The 23,365-nt window shown below is 44.4% G+C and overlaps 1 protein-coding gene across 7 annotated transcripts in view; it reads left to right on the forward strand.

The window, feature by feature from the left end:
* Positions 1-23,365, forward strand: part of ZC3H12C (zinc finger CCCH-type containing 12C) — a 168,755-nt gene that overhangs the window by 140,344 nt on the left and 5,046 nt on the right. For all 7 annotated transcript variants that reach the window (XM_029602481.1, XM_029602482.1, XM_029602480.1 and 4 more), the window contains one exon: positions 6,373-6,607. In XM_029602481.1, the coding sequence (XP_029458341.1) occupies positions 6,373-6,607 (235 nt within the window). The remainder of the gene's footprint in view (positions 1-6,372; positions 6,608-23,365) is intronic.

A 23,365-nucleotide genomic window follows, 5' to 3' on the forward strand; every position in this document is an offset into this window, starting at 1 on the left:
ATGGAGAAATCAAAGTAAAGAAGCCCACAGTTAGGTTTAAGGCTTGTGTGTGTGGAGACCATAAGTTTATCACAGATACCTACACAGAATGCTACTGTTTCCTGGGCCCAGATCAATTATAACAGGATGTCTCCACAGGAGTTTCAGGCCCATGCTTGGATAATGCCCCAGAGCCATGAGACAAGGTGAGCAGCACAGCCACCCCCCCCCCCCCCTCAAATGAGCCCTCTTCGCACTCTGGTACCATATAAAACACTGGAGATTTACATGTGTTTCCGGATGCCTTACAAGTTAGGGTTTGAGTTTGGCGTGGAAATACAATAACGAGGTACTACATGACACCAGGCACTTTGTTCTCGGACGCCCCAGACCCAGTGTATTCAAATGTGCCTTAAGTTGTTTTGGTGTGAAGCATACCGGAATAGACCACAGCGTCATCTGTTTCATTGGCACAGAGCATCTTGGAGTGGGGAGACAGTAATCTACAATGGAAAACAGAATGTTGGCGTGAAAAGAAGTACTAGCATCAATTGATGTGGGGTCTGACTTCTGTCAGTGGAGAGCATTGGTGTGGTGTGTTTTTGCACCAAGCATGTCCCAGGCCCTGGTACCTGCTCCAGTAGGCTCTTCTTAGGCATTGCTTGCTACAGCAGCAGCCAGAAAGGTTGAACCCATCTGAATTTCAGAGGAGGATGTAGCCATGCCAATTCCAGTGCAGAGATCTCTGCTATCGTGGGCCTGCTGTTTGTGATGGTAAGAAATTTTCTTTGCCTTCTGATAACCAGAGTAGGAGGAAGGAGCCTGTTCAGTTCAAGATGGAGTAACTTTTTTTTCTACACAGTGGGATTTAGGGGAATCCCCGATATGTACAGGGGTCCCCTTGAGAAATTTTCCAGTGAGAGCAAGTCCACTCAGTGTCACAGGAGAAGGTGTGAAATCTGTACAGTCGGAATCCTACCTGATTACTCTCCATCAGATCATCAGAGGTTCCTCACTCAGTCATCTCACTTTTAGTCTTTGCCTTGGATGAGTGTACTGCTATCTGGCAATGATAGCCCTGCAGCAGCATATCTTGCCTCCTGAGAAGCTCAGTTACTCTTGTTTTTCTGGAGAAAGTGGTAAATACGCTGTCCATCAGCCTCAGGAAGGGAGAGGACATGAGAGTGGATATTTTCAGGCTGTTATAGTTGCAGGTTATCCAGCTTTTTATGGAGTCTGCTTTCATCCCAGTTCATGGTCTCTTTAAGGACCTCTAGATGAAAATATGGCAGATTCCTATGTCTTGCCTGCTGGTGGTATGCCAGATATACCTGACTTAGAGAATCCAGGCCTCTCCTGGCTTTGGAGTTGTCAAACTGCTGTACAAATCAGTGGTGGTAGAATCTCTTAAAAAATGTCAGGTGCTCCAGGGAATATTCTGATGCACCTCCAAGATTTGACCAAAGTGCATTGAATATCTTTATGGAAAGATGATCTTCAGGGTTCAATGCTTAGTGTAAAGATTGCGGCCCACCAGCTGTTCATGATGCAATATATGTACACTTGTGTTCAAACACTGGTAGATTCAGGCGATCCTCGTGAAACTGAGTTCCAGCATACTTTGGGAGACACGGAGTGCAGGAAGCAGATAATCTAGTCCACATATGAGACCTTTGATACTGTGGTGAGCATTTTAGTTGTCTCTATTGAAGCCAGAAGGTTTAATTGGCTTCAAGCAAGTGGGGTCCAAGAAAATGTTAATGATCCCCTGGCGGATATTTATTTTTATTTTTAAAGTTTTTATAGACCACCTTCTGGCCAAAGGCCAATCATATTTGCAATACATAAAATATATATTTTACATACACAGATATTGCATACAATACAATCGCTAAAACTCCCAACAGTCACCCCAGTTTCTAAGGAAAATCAAAGTATAGGCAAGCAGCGCTGAATGCCATTTTTGGAAGTATTGAGTGCTGCCTGTCTAAACCTGGCAATTTCCCGCTAGAAGCCAGAAGAAAGAAAGGTGGCAGGCTAAGGCTCAACAATAGCTACAGCCCAAGGCTAGGTGAGTTTTCACAGCTCCTGATAACCCTCTTCTTCACCTTCTCTGTTGAAGGGAGGCGGGGATAGGAACAGTACTACATGCCAGAATACAACCGCATCACAAGGAATAGCATAGTGGTTAGAGCAGTGGGCTATGAACCAGGGTTCCAATCCTACTGCTGCTCCTTGTGACCTCGGGCAAGTCACTTTATCCTCTGTTGCCTCAAGTATAAACAGGGGCAAGTTTTAAAATTATTGCTGATGCTAAAAGGCCCTTATTCATGAGTATGTATGATGTACGTGAGTGTAGATTTTAAAAACCACTGGTTACATGCATATATGTGCATATTTGAGCAAAAATAGGGTGGGGCATGGGCATTCTGGGGCAGGGCCAACAGTTATACATGTAAATCTTTGTTCTTTGTTCCATGTAATGCTACTTGGCAAGTTGAATTGTTTTACTGTAAACCGGTTTGATTTGCATCCAATGCAAGAAGATCGGTATATAAAAAACAAAAAATAAATAAATAAATCCATATTTCAAAACCGTGGACCGCAGTGCATGGTGGCTTGTTAGATGCATGTATTTACTGCTACTCCTGATGAGGTGTAAATCTGTAGAAATCTTTCTAGGCCTTACACGACAGGGTGGGGTGTCTGGGTCAACTGAGGGGAATGCAAGCTGAAGACCAGAAGGGTCTTTATGACTGGGCAACCTGTTGGACTGCTTGGTAAAACTAGGAATGTCCTTCGCGCAAGCATGTTTTAAAATCTGCTTACCTGCACACATTAAAGCCGACAAAGTCCTAAGGAAGATTAGCGAAGTAAGTTTGCTTGAGTAACAGCTTAAAATCTGGAGTACTCATATGTGCAATAGGTGCATTTTAAACCATGCATAATTTAAAATTCCAGTGTATGTCTACTCACACACTCATATGGGCAAGTCACTTTACCCTCCATCGCCTCAGGTACAAAACTTAGATTGTAAGCCCTCTGGGGATAGGGAAATACCTACAGTACCTGAATGTAAACCGGTGTGATATCTCGATTGAGATCGAATGTCGGTATATAAAAATAATAAATATGTGCGTATATGGGTGCCCCATGCTGGTTTTAAAGTTACATTCCTGATTGTAAGCCCTCTGGGGATAGGGAAATACCTACAATACCTGAACGTAATCCACTTTGAAGCACTGAAAAGCAGAGTATAAATCAAACAAAGGATATGTGAGTATTGTAGAGTATGAATACTGCCTATGCTTTTTACACTCTCCCAAACTGGCAGATGTTAGTCTTCAGTTCCAACCCCACCCCATAGCTCAGGTACAGCTGGAAGTAAAGTCCTTTCTATTTCAGAAGGCCATAGTCTATCCTCCTTTGGGAGTGTGGTGAGGAGTTCTCTTCATAGTACTTAATCCCCAAGAAATCAGATGGGTTAAGACCCATCCTGGATTTGCAGAATTTGAACCAGATACTGGTCTAGGAGAGATTAAAGATGAATTTGCTTCAGACAATTCTGCTGTTCATTCAGCCAAAGGACTAGCTGTGCACTCAACCTGAAAAATACATGTGAACACCTCCATTTGCTCTGCCTACCAGAGGTTCATCAGATTTGTAGTGGTGAACATGCACTGTCAGTACAAGGTGCTCTCATTTAGCTTCTTGAGTGCCCTGAGAGTGTTCACGAAGTGTCTGGTGGTCATAGCATGTCCTGGAATCCCTCTGCATGGTGATTCAGCTTCTCCAGTCCCTGGGATTCATAGTCAATTTTTCAAAGTCCAACTTGATTCTGCCCCAGAGGATCTAATTCATATTGGCTTAACGCAGTGAAAAAGATTTCTTACCTGTTAATTGAGCTGGGACTTTAATGGGCCTCAAAGTACCTTCTATAGAAGGAACAGACAGCAAGGTCAGTGCTAATCATGCTAGGACACATGACTGCAGTCTATGTGGTCCATCTAAGTTGCCTTCACATGTACAGCAGTGAGCCCTCCAGTGTCAGTGAGATCAATTGCCTCAACCTAGCTCATCAGGTTTCAGTAACTCCTGAGTTGTGGCCATCTCTATAGTGCTGGATACACCCAGAGGTTCTAGCCTGGGGACTTTGTTGCAAGTCCCAGAGAATCGAGTGATTCTGTCTACAGACACCTCTACCAGAGACTGGGGAGCTCACACCAGTGCTTCATGGACCCAAGCAGCATGGTCCAAAGTGGAAAATGATCTGCAGATAAATCTTCTGAACCACAAGCTATCTGGTATGTGTTGAAATTTCTCCTTCTCTCAGACAAGAGAATATTGATTAGGATGGACAGTCAGGTGGTGAATTTTATATAAACAAGTAAGAAGGCATGGTTCTTATGCCCTCTACAAAGAGGCCCTATGGATCTGGTCATCTGCCTGTCATCACAATCCATACTGCCAGATGACTTATCTTCCAGGCATTTAAGAGATGCTGGCAGACTAGCTCAGTAGAGTCCTACTATCTCATGAATGGTCCTTAGAACATTCAGTTGCAGAAGACCTGTTCCTCCATTGAGGAACACCTTTGATCAACCTGTTTGTGTCTGAGGACAACTGTAAAGTCAGTTCTTTCATGAATCCAAGCAGCTACAGGTAAGATCCCAGTATTTTTGTGCTGAGTTGGGAGTATGTCTGCTCTCCCACTTATCACCAGGACTGTTCAGAAGATCCTGTAGGAGTGGATGAGGGTTTTTCTCATAATTGTAGCTTGGCTGCATTAAGTGTGGTGATACTTCATCTGTCAGTTCACCCTCCAATTCACCCAGGAGGCTGAATGACTCTGCCACTCAAATTTTCCATCCCTGGCCCTCTTGATAAGGATGTTAAGTGCACAGTAGTATTGTCTCTTGTTCTATGCAAAGCTGTAGAGGACATTCTGGTTTCAGCTAGGAAGCCTTCAACCAGAAAGTTGTAAAGTTACAAGTGGATAAGGTTTTCTGCATGATGTGTGTCATCTGGACCCATTCTCTTGTAGTCCAAGGGATCTGCTTCGATATCTCTTCTTCCTTTTGTCATCAGACCTCAAAGAGCATTTCTGTGGCATTGCAGCTGGTCAGTGGATAGGTGAAGCTGCTATCTTTCCCCGTTTTAGTGTCAAAATTCATGAAGGGACTTTGGCATACCAAGCCTTCAATCAGTAAACCTCAAGTACTTTGGGACCTTCATGTGGTCCTGGCTCAACTTATGAAACAGCACTTCAAACCTTTTGAGTTGGTGGACCTGAAATTTCTCAGCTGGAAGGTAATGCTCCTCATAGCCATCACTTCAGCGAATTACAGGCTCAGATTGCCTCTTCACCTTACCTATAGTTTTTTGCTTTTTTTTCACAATAATGGTGTTCTACACACTCGCCCTAAATTTCTTCCAAAAGTGATGTCTGTATTCCACATCAACAAAGCTGTTGTATTGCTTACATTCTTTCCAAGACCACATGCACATAAAGTAGAATAGGCTGTTTACTCCTTGGACTATGAGAGCCCTAGCATATTACTTGCAAAGGACTGTGCCTCACCATCAAGTTTCTCAACTGTTTGTGTCCTTTGATCCCAACAGGTTGGAACAGGAAGTTGCTAAAAGAACTATTTCAAATTACACTAGTGGACTGTTGCGCATTGGCTGGCTTACAAATTGCAGATTCTGTCAAAGCTCATTGAGAGCCATGATGGCTTCAGTGTATCATCTGAGGGTCACTTCCATTGAAGACCTCTACAAAACTGGTACTTGGTCATCTATTCATACCTTCACCTTCCACTACTCGCTGTACGGTGTGTCCTGGGGCGACCGTACTTCTGTATAGCTTGTTCACCCCACTGTTCACTGGTGTGGACTCTCGGCTTGGGTCTCCTGGCTATATTTGATTTAATCCTGCTTGTTGATGGAGAAACTAAAGCTTAAAGTTCTGAAAGAGACACTGGGGCTCACAAGGAAATGATTGCAAGTGAGAACTCCTGCACATGCTCAGAAAGACCTCTGAGCTTTGAGTGTTTTGGTCCATGTTGGTACTGTCAAATGATGTCATCCATTGGTTATGGCGGATTTATCTTGCTGTCTTCAATGAACAGTTACAGGTATGCAACTTTGCTTTCCTTATTTTGGAGGCCTGCCTGTATGTATAGTGCCCAAAAGTATCTTGCGAGTCTTCTAAACCTTTTGTTTGGATGTGGGTTCTTATCCTATTCTAGTATTTTTTTTAACCCATAATATGCCATATCACTATATATTTTAGGTATGAAACATGACCAACATGCTAAAAGCTGCTGTGAAGAATTTTTAGTTCAAGTTTCTTTTTGCCTAATTCACTGAACTTGCCTCTTTCCATACTAGATCAAGAAATCTTACGTAAACTAGAGAAGGAGAAAATTTTGGTGTTTACTCCATCTCGTCGAGTGCAGGGGAGAAGAGTGGTGTGCTATGATGACAGATTCATAGTGAAACTGGCTTTTGAATCAGATGGTATCATTGTTTCTAATGATAACTACAGAGACCTAGCAAACGAAAAACCCGAATGGAAGAAATTTATCGATGAACGGTTACTGATGTATTCATTTGTCAACGACAAGTAAGTAACAATGTGAGCAACTTAGCAAAAAGATAATGGGGAAACTCTACTGGTAGTCCATTCAATAACATTGACTAGTCTGTTGGGACTAAATGCAGTATTCACTTCATTGATTTAACTGTTTCAGTTCTGTAAGATTTCCACTCTTTACAAATTTATGTCCTTTAACAAGTCTGCTGGAATTCCATGGTAGGCTTAATTTCACATTCTTCTTTCTGTTATAGGAAATATTCTTGGGTCTTATTCTTACTTGAAATGGAAAAATTAGTTGAAGCAATTTGGTGGCATTGCCTTCATTGCTGACAGCAATTTTTAAAATTGTATCCACATTTCACTTATGTTAATAACCTGTTACACAGAACAATGTTCAAATTGCTTCCAACCCTGGGTCCTGAATAGATATGGCTTGAATCCAGGCACTTCTTTGCAAGCCCCGCTAAATGAAAACCTTACATTGTCATGTACAGAGGTAAAGAATAATTTGAAAAGGATAGTGTACAATAAAATGGAAAAGGATGCGGCCAAAATTGTTTTCAAATTTGTTTCAATCCCACCCCCCATTGCGAAATAAGCTGAGCAACACAATTCAAATACAATAAAAGAATTAAGGTCATTAGGATCAAGACAAAGTATGAGGGTACCCTCTCCTGGGGAAGTCAAATTGCCAAGTTGTAGAACGAATAAATAGGTGGATGATCCTATTTCAGAGTTGTGAGATGTGCTAGACAATAGTGGTTATAAAGACTTTGAACTACCAACTGTAAAGATGGTACTTGAGCCTGTTTCCACACTATAAACACCTGGAGATAAAGATGCTGTGAATGCTTAAGCCCATCCACTGGTAGATTGAGCAAATGAAATGTGAATCTAAAATTTCACTCTCCCCAATAATTGAAATATCCAATTTGTGACTTGTTTCCAAAAAGAAGCCACCACCGGACATTGCTACTGGATGTGATAAGTTCCCAAGTGACCACAATTTCTCCAGGTTCTATCTGATAGTGGAATGGTTAATAAAACGGAAAATGTCATAATGCCTCTTTATCGCTCCATGGTGAGACCACACCTTGAATACTGTGTACGATTCTGCTCACCACATCTCAAAAAAATATAGTTGCGATGGAGAAGGTACAGAGAAGGGCAACCAAAATGATAAAGGGGATGGAACAGCTCCCCTATGAGGAAAGGCTGAAGAGGTTAGGGCTGTTCAGCTTGGAGAAGAGACTGCTGAGGGGGGATATGATAGAGGTCTTTAAGATCATGGGAGGTCTTGAACGAGTAGATGTGACTCGGTTATTTACACTTTTGAATAATAGAAGGACTAGGGGGCATTCCATGAAGTTAACAAGTAGCACATTTAAGACTAATCGGAGAAAATTCTTTTTCACTCAATGCACAATAAAGCTCTGGAATTTGTTGCCAGAGGATGTGGTTAGTGCAGTTAGTGTAGTTGGGTTAAAAAAAGGATTGGATAAGTTCTTGGAGGAGAAGTCCATTAACGGCTATTAATCAAGTTTACTTAGGGAATAGTCACTACTGTTAATTGCATCAGTAGCATGGGATCTTCCTAGTGTCTGGATAATTGCCAGGTTCTTGTGGCCTGGTTTGGCCTCTGTTGGAAACAGGATGCTGGGCTTGATGGACCCTTGGTCTGACCCAGCACGGCAATTTCTTATGTTCTTAAAAATGCTGTGAAGCCTAAATGGAGTCAGATGCCAGTGATCAGGACCTTATAGCAATATTCTTGCAAGTTAGCAGATATAGAACATTTAGCAGACGAAAGACCAGATCCCAATCATCATCACTCAGTAAATTACCTAGGTCTTGGTTCCAAGCTCTGATGTGACAACAAGGTTCATTGAAACAGCTATTAAGAATACCATAAATTTTGGAAATTAAACACTATGCTTTATCAGATTGTTCACAATAATTCTCAAATAGGGATTTGGTTAATTTCTGGCTCTTAGCAGCAAATTCAAAAAATGTCGAATTTGAGGATATGCTAAAAAATCCACAGAACCCAAATGATATCTATCCACTAGATCACCAGGACTGTAGAGGGCACCTTGCGTGAAAAGGTGGCCAATACAAGTAATACCATGAGCAGCCCACAGTGTAAACATCTAGACAAAAGACCAGCAGGGAAAGAAGTATTGTGAAACAAATTGGATAAATACAAAAATACGTATTGCTACCAACTAGGCAAAACTTCCATTGGTACCAAATCCGCATTGTGTTCTGTAGGGATATTGGGTAACGTGACAGTGTTCTCCAAGTGGATCAAGCCTGCCAGGGCAAAGCAGTTAAAGGCATTATCCACACTAGGGCTTGTTCCAACAAAATCCACTGTTTTATTTCAGCCTTTCTGTGTATATCAACCAAAGCCTGAAGTTGAGCAGAGGTTAGGAGCCCCTAAACCTCCTCAGGGCTTGCAATGGAATAAAACCGAGCGAGCCACTCATGGTGGTCGCTTCTTCCATATAAAGCCAAAACTTCTTTTCTGCCACAACCGCAGTAAAGCAGGTGAAATATAAATAGGGAGTGTGGAGAAAAAATAAAGAAATCTGGGAAGAATATTCATTTTAACAATGGCAATGCGGCCCAACCAGGAAAAACTCTGTTCCACTTCTCTAAGTCCCACTCAATATTTTTCAACAAGGGAGCATAATTTAAAGTAAATAGATCTACTACTCTTGCCCTAAGATGACCCCTCAAATATTTAAGAGACTGTTTGGCCCATTTAAAAGGATAATGTTGCTTGATGTGGCCCACCTCAGAAACCGGCAAATGAAGATTCAAGAGCTAAGACTTATCGTAGTTAACTTTGAAGCCAGAAACTGTTATATTGATCCAATTCATCCACCACCCCCTCTAAAGATATGTAGAGATTAGTAAGCATAAAAAGAATATTGTCTGTGAAAAAAGATAATTTACAATGCAAATTATTCAGCCAAACTCCCATAATTTGTATAGATATACGGATCCTCATGGCAGGTTCCAAAAATAACTTTCTCCATAACCACCATTGATCTTTAGGAGAGTCATAAAGCTTTTCTATCCATTGAAGAAAAAAAGACCCAAAATGCATTTTCTTTAGGGTCTTAAATAAAAAGAACCAATGCACCAGGTCAAATGCTTTTTCAGGGTCAATGGATAGCAAAACAGATTGGTTGCATCAGGAAAATATCCCATCGAAGGTCAGCTACTTTGCGGACATTGTCTTCCGCCATATGTGTAGGTATAAAGCCCACTTGATCAGAGTGGACTAAGGAGGGTAATATTTTATTCAGATGCTCGGCCAGAACCCTTGCTAATATTTTAAGATCCAAATTAATCAAGGAGATTGGGCGATAAAGGATCCACAAATAGATCTATCCCTACCCAGTTTTGCTAACACTGTGTGATCCTAGCAACATTAGAACAGACAGAGAAAGATCCACCCTCCCTGATGGAATTGAACATGTCTGTCCATATGCAATTGCTACAAATGTGATATGCATGCTAAGAGGTCATATATATCTCGCTCTTGCTCTCGCTCGCTCTCTCTCAAGGAGGCCTCTCACCAATGCTGTAGAGCAGTCCCAGACTATGCCTAGAGGAAGATTAGAATGTACATGGCGTTGGAAATACGCATGCAGATGCCCATCCAGTTGTTTCACAAACATTGCATCGTTCAAAAGATTCTCATTTAAACGTCAAAAGCATTGTCCATGATCCACGTCCTGTATCATCAATCCAGTCAGGTACATGGTTGGACCACTTAATATTGCTTATGCCCATAGCGATTACTCTGTTCTGAAGATTTTTATCCACCAAAAAATAATCAATATTTATTTTTTATTTATTAGGTTTGTCCCGAAATAGGACGTATGAGAAGCAGAATAAAAAGTGTAACTATGGGAAATGGGATACCGTTGCCTCCAGATGTCGACATCAAAAAAGACAGTGACTTCCTCACTCCTGATAAATTATAAGTGGTAGATTGGGAATTATCAAGATCTGAATTCCTGGTAAAATTAAAATCGCCCCCAATGACTAGTAAACCCTGTGCATGATTCAAAAAGGACACCTGATCAGAATTAGGGGCATAAATAGTGATCAGGGTGAAAACATCCCATCCCACTCTTAGTTTTAATAGAAAATAACGACCCTGGGGATCAGCAACTTATAGTAGTACTTCGAGTTAGATAACAGGAAAGCAAGATGCTCACACCCGCATACCTTGCTCCCTTGGTACTAGCTGGCATAAATTTATAGGGATAATTCCGGGGAGAAAAATGCTTGTGTCTTTTCTGCAAGTGTGTTTCCTGAATCAGAACTATCGCAGCATTAAGAGCTGACAACTCCTGGGCTAATAAGTGACATTTGCGATAAGTTTTGAGCCCCTTAACTTTCAAAGACAGTATCTACTCCACCATTTTTGTAAAACAGGAACATCAATAGCACCACCCCATCCATGATATACCCCCACCAGAAGCCTTGATCCCTAGACTGGCAATTGTGTTGCAAATCACATATGAATACACAAAGTCCCCAAAACATTCCCCATACCTACAAAATGGACCACCCAAACACCATAGTGATCCACACTAAACCCCGGGAGCATCCCACGAACTTCCCCCACAGAATAATAAACAGTAAGCACTATCACCACAATAATAGGTATAACCCTCCAACAAAAGAGAAAAATGTGTGCACTAACATAAGTATTTCTGTGCAGCACTTCTTATCAGGAAACTGTCACATATATGTAATGACTTTTAGCCAGGAACTAAAAGAGAAACAATCAACCTTGGTCAGACAAGGTAGCTTGAGAATCCTCAGAATGGCGACGTAGGCAGCGTCCTCCTTTGCATGCTCTCTGCCACCGCGGGTGCATGTCCAGTAGGTGCAATATTGGGAATTGCAAAATTTATCACGAGGCCCACCTGCTTGAAGCCCTCTGCTGCTTCACTGAGAGATTTAACCCGGTGAAGTAGAGCCCTGCGGGACAAATTAGAGCCCAAAGGGAAAGGTCCAACGGTACCAGATGCCTTCCACCCAGAGAAAAGTAGTCATCTTTTGTAGTGTTTACGCAGAATCAAAGGAGCCAGGTCATTGGTTGTGGGAAGGCCACACTATTTTCAATCATGCTGCTTCCTGGCCGCCTCATAGATTAAAGATTTTTGCAGATAGCTTTGCAGGCAGAAGACAGTGTCCCGCAGTTGGGTGTCAGGACAAGGGCCAAGAGCCCGGTGCGCGTACTCAATTTTGATATCTGGCATGATGGTATCATTTGTTTCTGTGGTTGCCTGGCTACCAGAGAGAATAAATGGACAAATTTTCATAGCAACATCACCGGCTTTCGCATAATCCGAAGTATCGGGAACTCCCCGAATCCTCAAGTTGCACCTCTGGGTGCGGTTCTCAAAGTCCTCGAGTTTCTCAGAGAGGGAAGAGAACTCAGCTCTAAGCATCTTATGCTGCTCCATCAGAGTTCAACCCACAAAACAAGACTGTAATCGGTCAAGGATAGCCACGGATGTGAAAAAACAAGAACAAGTCCGATGCCTTGGAAAATAATTTAATTAGAATGTAGCATGCCCAACTCTGGCCAAGGTTTCGCTTTATGGCTGCATCAGGGGCTCTACAAAAGATACATTAAACATAAGCTTTAATATTAGTAAAAACAACCAAACAAAATTGAGTAAAAAACTGAATTATACAGTATAAATATGAACTGGTGAAATGGTTGTTAATAAAGAACAGAGGCGACAAGCTAAATATTATAATAAAGAACAGAGAAGAGATAATGAATTAACAATACCTTTAAATTGAATAGCATCTAGAGCAGTGGTTCTCAACCAGTGTGTCGCCAAGCACACGCAGTTGTGTTGCCACACTTCCGGTCCCCTGCTGACCCAGCTGCTCCCCCTACCCGAGCAATATAGGTCCTCCACCCGGGCTTAAAACACTGAAAGCCCGGGTGGAATGCGACAGGAGAACTGGAGTCGGCAGCACCGGCATGCTCTCTTCTTCCCGGCCCCCCCACAGCCCGGAAGAGGAAGTGGTGAGCAGCAGGTGCGTGCACGGGAAGAAGACCATGCTAGTGCAGGCAGCGTCAGCCCGAAGAAGAGGAGAGGCGCAGCCTGAGGAATGAGCAGCACTGCTCAGAAAAAAACAAAGAACGTCGTCATCCCCCACGGCCGATGGGACTCCTTGCTCCGCGAGGGCTGAAAATGAAGTAGATTGCTGCTGCCTTTAGGGTTAGAAGTGGAGGAAGCTGCTGCTGCCGCTAGTTCGGGGGAGGGGGAGAGTGAATGAGCAAGCATGCGTGTTTGAGATCCTATGTGTGTGTGTGTGATAGCATGTATGTGAATGATTGAAAGCCTGTACATGTGAAAGAGTATGTGTGTGATTGAGAGCTGGTTTAGGTGAGGGAGCATGTGAGTATGTGATTGAGAGCCTGTGTGTAAAAGAAAGAGAGCATGTTTGTAAGCATGTGAATGAGTCTGTGTGTGAGAGAAAAAGACAGCATGTATGTGTGTGATTGAAAGCCTGTGTGTGTAAGCCTGAAAAGATAAACAGCATGTGTGTAAATGTGTAATTAAGAGCCTATATATGTGAGAGAGAAAAAGCATGTGTATATGTGAGCGATTGTGAGCCCCAGTGTGTGTGAGAGAGAGGAGAAAGTTCCAAGCAAAACCACCCCTCCTCCTGCTAATTCAAAACAATCTCAGGGCACCTGAATATCAAATGAGGTATGCAGAGCAAAACATTTTTTGTATCCTTATTATTTTTCATTACTGGGTCTTTGTCTGCTATTTTAAAATATTTTATTGGTATCTAGAAATTTTTGATAGTTTTTAATTATTGGATATTACATTCCTATGCTGTTTTGAAATCTGTTCTTTTTGTTAGTATGGTTTTACTGCTACTGATTTTATATTTCTTGATTTGTTTTATAAGGATGGGTGATGTTTCTTTTTTTCCTTTGTTGCACTGCATACAGAGACTTTGGCTTGTTGCGGTTTCCAATTCAGTTTTTGTCTGCATGCTTCTAGTTATGCGTTTTGGTCCCTTTATTCTTTGTTAGGTGTGAGGGTCAGCACATGTGATTCAGGTGAGGTTCTCTGCTGGCGTGTAGTTTGTGTAGGGCTCTATAGCAGCCTGACTTGGTCCGTTTTCCTAATAGGAGATGTATTGGTGTCTTAAGGCCTGGTGTAATATTTTCAGTGTTGCCTTTTCTTAGGTAAGGTGGTTACTGTTAAGTGCTGGAAATTGGTGCTGTTTTGGTGTGGGATGTTTATTGTTTATGCAGTTTCTGTTCAGATAGAATATGTATCTTTTCCTTGTGTCATTCTTAATAAAAATAAAAAAGATGAGACCCTCCTCCCATCCCTCCGAAACTATCCCAACCAAACGTCTCCTATCTATCCCCAAAGTCATCGCCAAACCACTCTCCTCCATCTGCAACCTTTCATTAGAACAAGGCACGGTTCCCAACCTCCTAAAACAGGCGGTGGTCAAACCCATCCTTAAAAAACCCAATCTTGATCTCTCCACTCTAGCCAATTTTAAACCCATCTCCAATCTCCCTTTCCTGTCCAAAATCCTAGAAAAATTAGTCAACTCTCGCCTGTCTGAATACCTAGAACAATACAATGTTCTTCCTTCCACACAATACGGCTTTCGAAAAAATCTGAGCACCGAAAAACTACTACTTTCCCTGACTGACACAGTCATCAAAGGCTTCGACACAGGGAGTTCATTTCTCATTGCCATGCTAGACATCTCTGCTGCTTTTGATACTGTGAATCACACTATCCTAATCAACATCCTCAGCAATATTGGAATCTCCGGCACCGCCCTTTCCTGGATTATTTCATACTTACAAAATCGTCACTACACAGTCTCCATTGATAGCAATGAATCCAACCCTATTAGCCTTAACCAAGGTGTGCCCCAGGGCTCCTCTCTCTCATCCACTCTTTTCAACATTTACATGCTTCCCCTCACTACCCTCCTCACCAAACTTGGCTTCGAACATCTACGCAGATGATGTTCAAATTCTGTTCCCCTTTACCGACTCACTGCAAACTGCTCTTCATAACTGGGAATCATGCCTGACCGCCATCAACAGACTACTCACCGACATGCACCTTGCACTGAACTCCTCATCCTCTCCATCAAGCATCCACTACCTTCCATTCCTCTCGCCTACTCCGCCACGACATTCCCCACTCACACCCGTAGTCTGGGTGTCCACATTGACAATCATCTCTTTCAAACCCTTCATCAAATCCATCCTAAGTGACTGCTATTTCAAACTACAAACTATAAAAAAAAAACTCAGACCCCTTCTCTACTTCACTGATTTCGCACAGTATTACAATCTATTATTTTCTCCAAGATTGACTACTGTAACTCTCTCTTTTCCTTGGCCTCCCTGCCACATATACCAAACCTCTACAACTCCTACAAAATGCCTCAGCACGCATCCTTACAATTCCAAAAAATGTGACCACATTACACCAACTCTTATCGATCTCCACTGGCTACCTATACATTCTCGAATCCTTTTCAAGGCTATTTCACTCATCCACAAAAGTATCACTAATGAAAACTCCGACTGGATCAACCCTCCCCTTCTTCCTCGCACCTCCATCCGTCCAACCCGTACTGCACTCCAAGGAACCCTACGTACCCCTTCCATTAAATCCACCAAACTCAGCTCCACAATGAACAGAGCCTTCTCCCTAGCGGGTCCCACCCTTTGGAATTCCATGCCCCCTGACCTACGCACTGAAACCTCCACCGCTAAATTTAAAAAAAAAACTAAAAACCTGGCTGTTCATCAGGCCTATCCTTCCTACATGAACCGCCTTCCTGAAACCACCTAAACCATTTGAGTACTACACCTTTATCTTCCAGCACTCCCTGCTGCTACTTCCGTTTTTAGCAACACTCTCCTTCCCCTCCTCTTCCTCTCCTTGCCTGCCCTCTGATCTTAATGCTTTTGCAACCTAACTCTTGTCTAATATTTTGTAGATTGTCCATCTTTGTCTTGCCGGTTACCGAAGTTGCCTATCTTTTACGATTTGCCCCGCTTGCCTTCCCAGTTTCCAAGCTGTAATTAATCTATTTGTCTCTTACTCTTGTAAATACTATTAATTTGCTTTTAGATGTTTGCTGTTCCCTAGTTCACAGTTCCTGTTCCATGTAAAGGCAATGCCTAAAGTTTTTAGTTATCTGTAAACCGATACGATGTGCAAACCGTTGTTGGTATATAAAAGTTTCTAAATAAATAAAATAAAATAAAAATAATACTAGATCTTTATTTTTTATTTCTGTCGTAATTGTCATGAGCAGTGTTTCACACATGTGAACATGGTCTGTCAGGTGTGTCACGATGGGGAAAATGTTGAGAACCACTGATCTAGAGTGTGTATCCACTGGAAATATTCACTAAAAATAGAAATAAAAACTTTTTTTTATATATAATACACCTTTCAAAATTGAAAAACAAGATTAAAAATAAATTAAAAATGAAATACCAAAAAAATAAAAATAAATAAAAACTTAAAAATTAGTTAATATTTTGTAAAATATTTTTTATAATTTTGTTAAATTTAAAAAATATGTATGTAAAAACTTTTTATATATAGAACACATTTCTAATGTAAAAATTAAGTTTACCTGATTAGATGTTTTAAAATGACTAAGATCATATCTTGATCGATTGACCTAAAAAGTGAGTAATAAGGTGGATTATGAAATTGTATGATCTTAGTCTTTAGAAACCAAGGCAACAAGCTTTGGAAACCAGACCTTTTAAGATCATACGATTTCATAATCCACCTTATTACTCACTTTATAGGTCAACCAATCAAGATATGATCTTAGTCATTTTAAAACATCTAATAAGGTAAACTTAATTTTTACATTAGAAATGTGTTCTATATATATAAAAAAAATTTACATATTTTTTAAATTTATTTAACATAAAATTATAAAGAATTTTTTTTACAAAAAATTTACTAATTAAGTTTTTTGTTTTTTTTTTAGTATTTTATTTTTAATTTCTTGTTTTTCAATTTTGAAAGGTGTATTATATAGAAAATGTTTTTCATTTCTATTTTTAGTTGATATTTCCAGTGGATACATATTGCAATTGAATACATACTCTAGATGCTATTCAATTTAAAGGTATTGTTCATTCATTATCTCTTCTCTGTTCTTTGTTATAATATTTAGCTTGTTGCCTCTGTTCTCCTTTTTATTAACAACCATTTCACCAGTTCATATTTATACTGTATAATTCATTTTATTTTACTCAATTTTGTTGGGTTGTTTTTACTAATATTAAAGCTTATGTTTAATGTATCTTTTGTAGACCCCCTGATTCAGCCATAAAGCAAAACTTTGGCCAGAGTCCGGCATGCTACATTCTAATTAAATTCTTTTCCAAGGCATCGGTTTTGTTTTTTCCCATCAGGGTTCAAAGCATCTCAGTGGCTATTGAGCTGGGTGTCTAGGTCATCTACCCGGGTGCCTAGTGCATCCAGGGCATCGCACACATCAGAGAGAGAAACAGATAATTTGGTCTTCTGTTGCTTCATATCCGAGCATAGCTCGAGGAACCATCCTTGAATCTAGTCTCTGGACAGATGATTAACTGAGCTCGCTAGAGCTAAAAGCGCAGCGGACCCACCGGCGCCATCTTTTCCGCTTGAGCCACTCGTGCTGTCCGCGGCCTGCATGCCCTCATCATCCAGGAGCTCCGCCGCATGTTTTCCAAAGGAAAACTGTTTCAGGTCAGCAGTTTTGTGCTTGATTATCTTTGTGGACCAGGTAGTCTTAGCTACAAATATAATCATAAAAAGCTAATATTGAGAGTGCTTGGGTGAGCTTTGTAATGGTCTGTGGGCGGGAGCTCTGCATTCTTGTGTCCATCCTGGTCAATGCTGTATAGTGCCCACAAAATCTTTTTTAGTCAGTGTCACTTCCAGTGATAAAAGCCAGTGAGGGTGCTGTATTAAACCCAACAAAGGAACCAGGTTTGAACTGGAGAAATAAAAATAGGATTGTTTTTCTTCTTTTTACCCTCCCTGTTCCTTCAGTTTTCCATCCCAGGTTGGCATAAGCATTGATTCTCTACAGTTACACAGCTTGTTTGATTATGAGATGCAGGTGTCCCCCTGACAACTGTTTCTGGATTATTATAAAAATGAAAGCCTGATGACTTTTTTGTACCAAAATGTTGATTATTCCATTAAATCGTTTGCCATAGTGTACATTCATTTTTGCTCTCCATTGTTACCAGCTTTTCAAGGTTTCCTATTCATTTCTTTTCCAGTCTTTATCCTCATAGTTTGTCATATTTTTGCAAGAAGTCAACATACTATTGCTGTTGCTTTTCATATCTAATTCACTCTCTAGGCTTAGCTTATTCTTAATTTGACGCTTTCCTCTTATTTAAAAATGTATATTTTTCTGAGGCTTTTTATGAAGTATTGTAAGCCTTTTAGGAATAGGGAAATATATACAGTACCTGAATATAATCCACTTTGAAATGCCCTAAAGGTGAAATATAAATCGGATGAATAGATAACTTTCCTAGCGTGTAGCAGATGGACTCAGGACCAATGGGTATAGTGTACTCCTGTTAGCAGTTGGAGACGGATCAGATTTCAATCTGACATCAGCCCCTAGTACATATACCCCTGCAGGAAGTGCAGCTCCTCAGTATTTTCCATCTCCATAGCAGTTAGGGACTATCTGCACGCTCTCAGAGCGTTAGACCAAATTAAAGAACAAAACCGAAATTTAAAGAAGAAACCTACCTGAGGACGAGCCCCTCACTCCCGCGGTGATACCCTCGGGTCCCTCCCCCAGTTGAGTTTCCCGAGGTGATTTCCATGGTCCCTCGGAGGTGAGCCTCGGTCCGGTGGCCGAATCGCGGCGAGGACTTAGCCCCCGATCTTGGAGGCAGCGGATGTACCCCCTTGAGCGCGGCGGTGAAGGTATTTGCCCTCTCCCCCTGCAGCCGGAGACCACCCGGGGCGAAACCGGGAAGCGCCGAAGACTAGGTAAGGTGGAAATCTTCTACTTAATCCGGTCTCCGAAGATCAAGAAGGAGCACAGGTCGGCGATCGGAATCTGTACCACCGGGTTGATCTGCCCTAGCAGGGCTAGGCCCCGGCTGTTCCAGGGTCTGCCCACATGGAGACCCTCCAAGGAGGTCGCCATATTGCCCGCATGCTCGCCGTCGCCATCTTGGCCTTGTTCGCCACGCCACCCGCCGTCCAATCCGAGCGCACAAATTAAGCTAAGCGCACAAAATTATTTGTGCGCATAATCTTAGGCGCACATAAAACCTTACGTGCATAAGTTACGCGCACAGTACAAGGCGCACATCTACGGCTAGGAGCACATCTGCGCGCACATATCAGACGCAATGGAGCGCATAAGAGCTTACGCGTCCACAGAAATGGCACCTCCAGAAACAGGAATAAAAGCTCAAGGCCTCTGCCCAGCATGCCACATCAGAGCCGCACAGAGCGAGGAAGCAGACGCCCTATGCGCACACTGTGAGGAGGCCCTGGGAGATCCAGGTCAGGGCCAGTCCCACCCTGGGCCCAGTGCTAGCTCCTCAGGGGGCACCCCGGACTTAGCAGGCACCAGTGAGTCCATCCCACAGACGGGGACCCCCAGGGAACCGGCGCCCCTCAACTTAGACCCAGCATCGATCTCCTGGGTAGAGTTATTTAAGGGGATTCACGCCTTTGTCAAAATGCAAACTGAACCCCGGGCGGACCAGCCATATGCGACACCGGAAGACCCTCATGCCCCAGGACCCTCGAGGCCTAGGCACAGGCTCCCACCACCCAGAAGCCCCACCTACGGGGACACGGATTTCTCCGAAGAAGTCAAGCCCCTTGAGGAGGGAGAACTTCCCTCGGGGACAGAACCACACCGAACCATGAGACACTTCTTCTCAAAGGATGAGCTTCCGGACCTTGTATCCCAATGCCTATCGGAACTCGCTATCCCGGGCCAAGGCACCCCGGGGGAACCTAGAATGAACCCCCTGCTGGAGGGCCTTCGACAGATGTCTCGCCATTTTCCTCTCTTACAGGCGGCACAACAGCTAATTGACCTGGAGTGGAATGTGCCAGAGTCCTCATTCAAAGGGGGTCGAACCTTATCGGCCATGTACCCCCTGGACCCAGCAACCAAGGAGCTTCTGGTGTGCCCTAGAGTGGACGCCATACTTTGCGCGGTCGCTAAGCGCACTACCATCCCAGTGGAGGGAGGAGCGGCGCTCAAGGATGCACACGACCGGCGCCTGGAAGCCATACTAAAACAATCATTTGAGGTGGCAGCCATGTCCCTGCAGATTGCGGCCTGCTGCACCGTGGTGACTTGTTCCTGTTTATCCCAAGCCAGGAACAACACCCTGGGAGAAGACCTGGAATCAGCACTATCATTCCTCACTGACGCGGCTTCCGATCTAGTGCACACAGCAGCCAGAGGAGTGTCATCCACAGTGGCAGCCAGGAGACAACTCTGGCTTCGAAATTGGTCAGCTGACGCCTCCTCCAAAACACGCCTCACGAGAATGCCCTTCAAAGGATCCCTCCTGTTCGGCAGCGAACTAGAGAAACTGGCCAACAAATGGGGCGACTCCCCATTACCTCGCCTGCCGGAAGACAAGACGAAGAGAAACCAGCATCCTTTTCCCAGGTCCACCAGAGGCAGAAGCTCACAGCGCTTAAACCCTTACAAGAACAACTATCAAGCGCCCCGCCCTACGGGCAGGAACCAGTCCTTTCGGAACAAACACAACAAGAGGGGAACCAGCTCGGGTCCAGGCCCCAGCCGCACCCCACAAGGAGATTCAGCCGACCCATCCAAGGGAAAAAGCCATAGGGGGCAGGCTAACCCTATTCTACCGCAGATGGGTCGAGATAACTTCGGACAAGTGGGTCCTAGCCATCATCCGAGAAGGGTACTACCTGGACTTCCTTTGAACCCCTCCGGACAAGTTCGTGGAATCTCCCTGCCACGACCCCCGCAAGAGGGCGGCGGTGGAAGCTACACTGACCAGACTTCTGGCCCTCGAGGCCATAACCCCGGGTACCTACACGGGAAACAAATACTGGACATTACTCCATTTACTTTATCGTACCCAAGAAAGAGGGTACATTCAGGCCCATCCTGGACCTCAAGTCTGTCAACCGACACCTAAGGATCCCACGCTTCCGCATGGAAACCCTACGATCGGTCATACGTGCAATACAGCCAGGAGAGTTCCTCACATCCCTGGACCTGTCGGAGGCCTACTTACACATCCCAATTCATCAGGAACACTAGTGCTACCTACGCTTCAAGGTCCTGAATCGTCACTACCAGTTCCGGGCACTACCCTTCGGGTTAGCCACTGCACCCTGGACGTTCACCAAGGTAATAGTAGTGGTGGCAGCAACACTCAGGAAGGAAGGAATCCTCGTTCATCCTTACCTGGATGACTGGCTGATCAGAGCAAAATCACCGGAGGAAAGCCACCAAGCAACCAGCAGAGTCATAGCTCTACTGGAAAGCCTGGGATGGGTAGTCAACACAAACAAGAGCTCCCTACAGCCCTCGCAGTCGTTGGAATTCCTAGGAGTCCGATTCGACACCAAGGAAGACAAGGTCAGCCTGACCCCCATGAGGAGATCAAAGCTGTGGGACCGGCTCCAGACTCTGCTGAGCGCCCCTCATCCCACAGCATGGGATTACCTGCAAGTCCTCGGACTAATGGCATCCACACTGGAAGTGGTGCCATGGGCGTGGACCCACATGAGGCCCCTGCAACGCTCACTCCTATCACGGTGGAGCCCACGATCCCAGAACTACACCATATGTCTACCACTAGCGGGCAGAGTCCGGACCCAGCCAAGGTGGTGGCTACAGACCAGCCACATGAGCCGGGGATCAAAACTATCATCCCCCAACCTGGACCCTGCTCACCACAGATGCCAGCCTACACGGGTGGTGAGCACACTGCGAAGAGTTAACCGCCCAAGGGCGGTGGAACGAAGAAGAGGCAGGGTGGAACATCAACCGCCTAGAAGCACGGGCAGTCAGATTAGCCTGCCTGCGGTTCGCCCACAGACTTCGAGACAAAGCGGTCAGAGGGTTGTCGGACAACGCCACGACGGTGGCCTACATCAACCGGCAGGGCGGAGCCAGAAGCCAACAGGTGTCCTTAGAAATAGACCCTCTGATGGCTTGGGCGGAAGCAAATCTCCAGGACATCTCCGCCGTCCTCATCGCCGGGAAGGACAACACCACGGCAGACTTCCTCAGCAGGGAAAGTCTAAACCCAGGAGAATGGAAGCTGTCACCCACAGCCTTCAAGATGATAGTGAATCGGTGGGGGACTCCAGACATGGATCTTCTAGCAAACAGATCCAACACTCAACTACCCAGATATTTCAGCCGCAGGCGGGATCCGCAGTCCCAGGGGATAGATGCCCTTGTACAGGCCTGGCCACCGGGGACCCTGCTATACGCTTTTCCGCCATGGCCCTTGCTGGGCGCAATCATTCACAAGATTCAATGGCACAGGGGGCTAGTTCTTCTGGTGGTCCCGGACTGGCCAAGAAGACCCTGGTATGCAGACATGAGAACTACTGGCAGGGAATCCCCTACCCCTGCCTCCCCACAGAGACCTGCTACAACAAGGTCCCATCCTCCACGAGGACCCAGCTCAATTCTCTCTTACGGTCTGGCCATTGAGAGGTCCCGCCTGAGAAAGAGGGGATACTCGGGGGCAGTAATAGATACTCTCCTCCGAGCACGCAAGTTCTCCACATCTCTAACATACATAAGGATCTGGAGAGTCTTTGAGGCCTGGTGCGAAGACTACAATGTCAAACCACGTTCCTCTAAAGTTCCCGTGATCCTAGAATTCTTACAGAATGGACTACAGAAGGGTCTGTCCCTCAACTCCATCAAGGTACAGGTGGCCACATTGTCATGCTACGGCTCCAGGAGCGAGGACGACAGCATAGCCTCGCACCCAGATGTATCACGCTTCCTGAAAGGAGTCAAACACATTCGCCCACCACTAAAGTGGCCAGTGTCCCTGTGGAACCTCAACCTTGTCTTGGAATTCCTAGCGGGATCCACCTTCAGACCCCTCCGAGGCCTGTCCCTCCATCTGTTAACCTTGAAGACTGTGTTCTTGCTGGCCGTGTACTCGGCCCGCCGTATCTGAGCTACAGGCTCTGTCCTGCCGTGAGCCATTACTCAGACTCACCCCGGGGACCATTCAGCTACGCACAGTTCCCTCCTTCCTCCCCAAAGTGGTCTCACACTTCCACCTTAACCAAACCATCTCACTACCTACGATGGACAGCTTGAAGTCGGAAGAAGCCCGTAGTCTGCGCCATCTTGACATCGGCAGACTCCTATCCAGATATCTGGAAATGTCGGAACCAGTACGAAAGACGGACCACCTTTTCGTCCTTCACAGCGGGAAGAGGCAAGGGGAAGCGGCCTCGCGGGCAACAATTGCCCGCTGGATCAAGGAAGTCATCAAGGCGGCCTATGTAGAAGCGGGGAAAAAACCACCTCTACAGGTCAAGGCCCATTCCACCAGAGCCCAGGCGGTTTCCTGGGCAGAAACTAGAATGCTGTCACCTGCCGAGATCTGCAGGGCGGCAACGTGGTCCTCCATCCATACCTTCTCCAGATTCTACCGTCTGGATGTTCAGGCTCGGGAGG

Source organism: Rhinatrema bivittatum, chromosome 5, assembly GCF_901001135.1.
Source record: "Rhinatrema bivittatum chromosome 5, aRhiBiv1.1, whole genome shotgun sequence".
Lineage (NCBI taxonomy): Eukaryota > Metazoa > Chordata > Amphibia > Gymnophiona > Rhinatrematidae > Rhinatrema > Rhinatrema bivittatum.